Source organism: Zea mays, chromosome 3 (assembly GCF_902167145.1).
Source record: "Zea mays cultivar B73 chromosome 3, Zm-B73-REFERENCE-NAM-5.0, whole genome shotgun sequence".
Taxonomy (NCBI): Eukaryota; Viridiplantae; Streptophyta; class Magnoliopsida; order Poales; family Poaceae; genus Zea; species Zea mays.
Genome location: NC_050098.1, coordinates 146,670,690 through 146,673,097, shown reverse-complemented (window position 1 = coordinate 146,673,097; position 2,408 = coordinate 146,670,690). Strand labels below are relative to the sequence as shown.

Genomic DNA, 2,408 nt, shown 5'->3' with positions numbered 1-2,408 from the left:
CTAGAAAGTGAGAGCCAAAAAACCTGCTCCCCACACTTTAGCTCCTCAGAAATCACTTCACAACCTATTTGTCAAATTGTTTTCGTCAAATAGATTCACTTCCGGTAGAGAATCACTCTATCATAGAATCAACTCTCGGGGCTAAAGAATCATGGAGCGGAGCTCTACCAAACGAGCCTATAATATAACTAGAGATGTTCAAACGGTTCGCCCGGCCGAGCCCGGCCCGGACCCGTTGAAGCACGACCCGCTTAAAGCACGACACGATTAGGCACAATTAATTATCCGGCCCGGGCCACCCGACGAGTTCAACTAGCCGAACGAGCCCGACACGGGATGGGCCCAACCGGGCCGGCTTGGCCCGAAAATGAACACAGTGCCGGTCCATGCCCGCCAACGTATAAATCAAGCTTAAAATTAGATCACCATAAAAAATTGAACACATTTATAAATCATAATTGAAGGATATAACTAAATACAATAACATATATAAAATAAATGATAGACTTTAAATAAAAAATAGAGCTATTTTTGCAATGTTTCCGTTATTAAATAGGCCGGGTCCTAGCCCGTTTAGAAACGAGCCGTGCTCGGACTAGCCCGGCGGGCCAAAAACTCGGAACGAGCCCAACATGCCGCCTGTGTTGGGTTAGGCCCGAGTTCGCATAAAACCGGGACATGCCGGACTCGGATCAGACCAAAATAGTGGGCTCACGGTCCTCTGTGTTTATTGCCATCTATAAATATAACAACAAACTGCTTCAGTTCATGTTTTGTGAAAGAATCCGTGAACCCACGTCACATGTATTGGTGAATGGACAACTCGCTTACCACAAACCCCTTTCAGCTTGTGTCTTGTCTATGAAACATATCACAAATATTACTGAAATAAAAACATACTCGTGTCCATATTGCTGGAGAAATAAGCGTTATGATGATGAACGTCGTCTAGCCCCATATCATGACGACGGCCATGACGGCGACGCCGACGAGCACGGCGAGGAATTTGAAGGAGGGTCTGTCCACGCGGGTTTGCTCCTGGGGGCGGTACCCCTTGGCGATGAGGTGGTTGATGGCCACGTACAGGAACACCCCCGTGGCGAAGCCCATGGAGACGGCGAACGTCCAGTCCGCCGCCCTGCCCTCGGCCGTGGCGTCGATGCCGATGCCGATGCCCACGCCAACGGGGCTGGACACCGCGAACGCCAGCGAGTAGGCCAGCGTCGTCATGAACGGGCGCTTGGGGATCATGCGCAGCAGCGCGATGCCCATGGCCACCGCCGCGAGCACCTTGTGCAGCCCGATCGTCCACAGGTTGCGCCACGCGTCGCTCTTGGTCGCCGAGACGCCGATGGCGATCCCTTCGAAGATGGAGTGGAAGCAGAGCGCGAAAATGAGCAGGACAGCGTCCTCGAACGACGCCGTCCTGACCAACATGGGGTGGTGCTGGTGGGGCGCGTGGTCCTCCTTGGTCTGGGCGTCACCTTCTTCTTCTTCTTCCCGGCCGGCGGCCTCGTTGAGCACCCTCTGGGCGCCGGCGCCGCCGCTTCTCTTGGTGACCGCGGCGACGGCGCAGTCGGCGAGCATGGTGAGCAGGAAGCCGAGGCAGGCAAGCATGTAGGAGAACGGGTAGTGGTTCCTGGTGAGGCCGTGGAAAGTGCTTGTAGAGTCGGCGAGAAAGTGCATGAGCGCCGTCCCGAGGAAGACGCCAGCGGCGAACTGCGTGCCCACGAGGAGGAACGCCTCGTTCCAGCGGTAGAAGTAGGGTGACATGCCGCCGATGAAAGTGACGACGAGCAGGATGACGAGGCACCACACCTTGACGGCGACCAGGCCCTTGGAGCGCAGGTGATGATGAACCGACGATGGGTCAGCGTCGGCCGCCGGTGGGGTGTCGTCGTCTCCGTCGTCGATGCCGCCATGGGCGCATGCGAGCTCGAAGCACAGCAGTCCGGAGAGAAGGAGCAGAGTGCAAAGGAGCGTGGAGGCCCTGCTTATCTTCCTCATCATTATCGTCACCACCATATCAGAGGTTTTGTTGTTAAATACGAGAGCTTTTGAGACGACGACTTTGGCTTTGGTTAAATAGGAGATGTACTAGATGGTTAATATGTACTACTGTAATAAAACAATATACAAATGCTAAACTTAATCATTATTGATGAACGAAGGTTCCCTCAGCGCAGCTGTACCTGTACAGATGGCATGCAGTACAATTGGTCGTTCGCTGACTTTTGTAAGGTTGTACTACACCCTCGTTCTTAGCTAGTACTACAAGCAGAGGTATCAGTATACGCTGCGTATTTATTATGTATACTATATTCAACTAATAAGAGATGATATGCGACTAAAGATCATATACAATTACCACTAAATGTACAACATATAGTAAGAGAAGAACACAATGA

General features: G+C 52.4%; 1 protein-coding gene across 1 annotated transcript; it reads right to left on the bottom strand.

Annotated features, from left to right (window-relative positions):
• Positions 1-694: 694 nt before the first annotated feature.
• LOC109944849 (zinc transporter 1) lies at positions 695-2,070 on the bottom strand. Its single transcript, XM_020550335.1, has one exon. It carries the CDS (start codon positions 2,023-2,025, stop codon positions 949-951), a length of 1,077 nt encoding a protein of 358 aa, XP_020405924.1. The 5' UTR covers positions 2,026-2,070; the 3' UTR covers positions 695-948.
• Positions 2,071-2,408: the final 338 nt, after the last annotated feature.

What these genes read in the sequence shown, in the direction of transcription:
- LOC109944849 (XM_020550335.1), bottom strand. Translation starts at nt 2,025, where the DNA reads ATGGTGGTGACGATAATGATGAGGAAGATAAGCAGGGCCTCCACGCTC.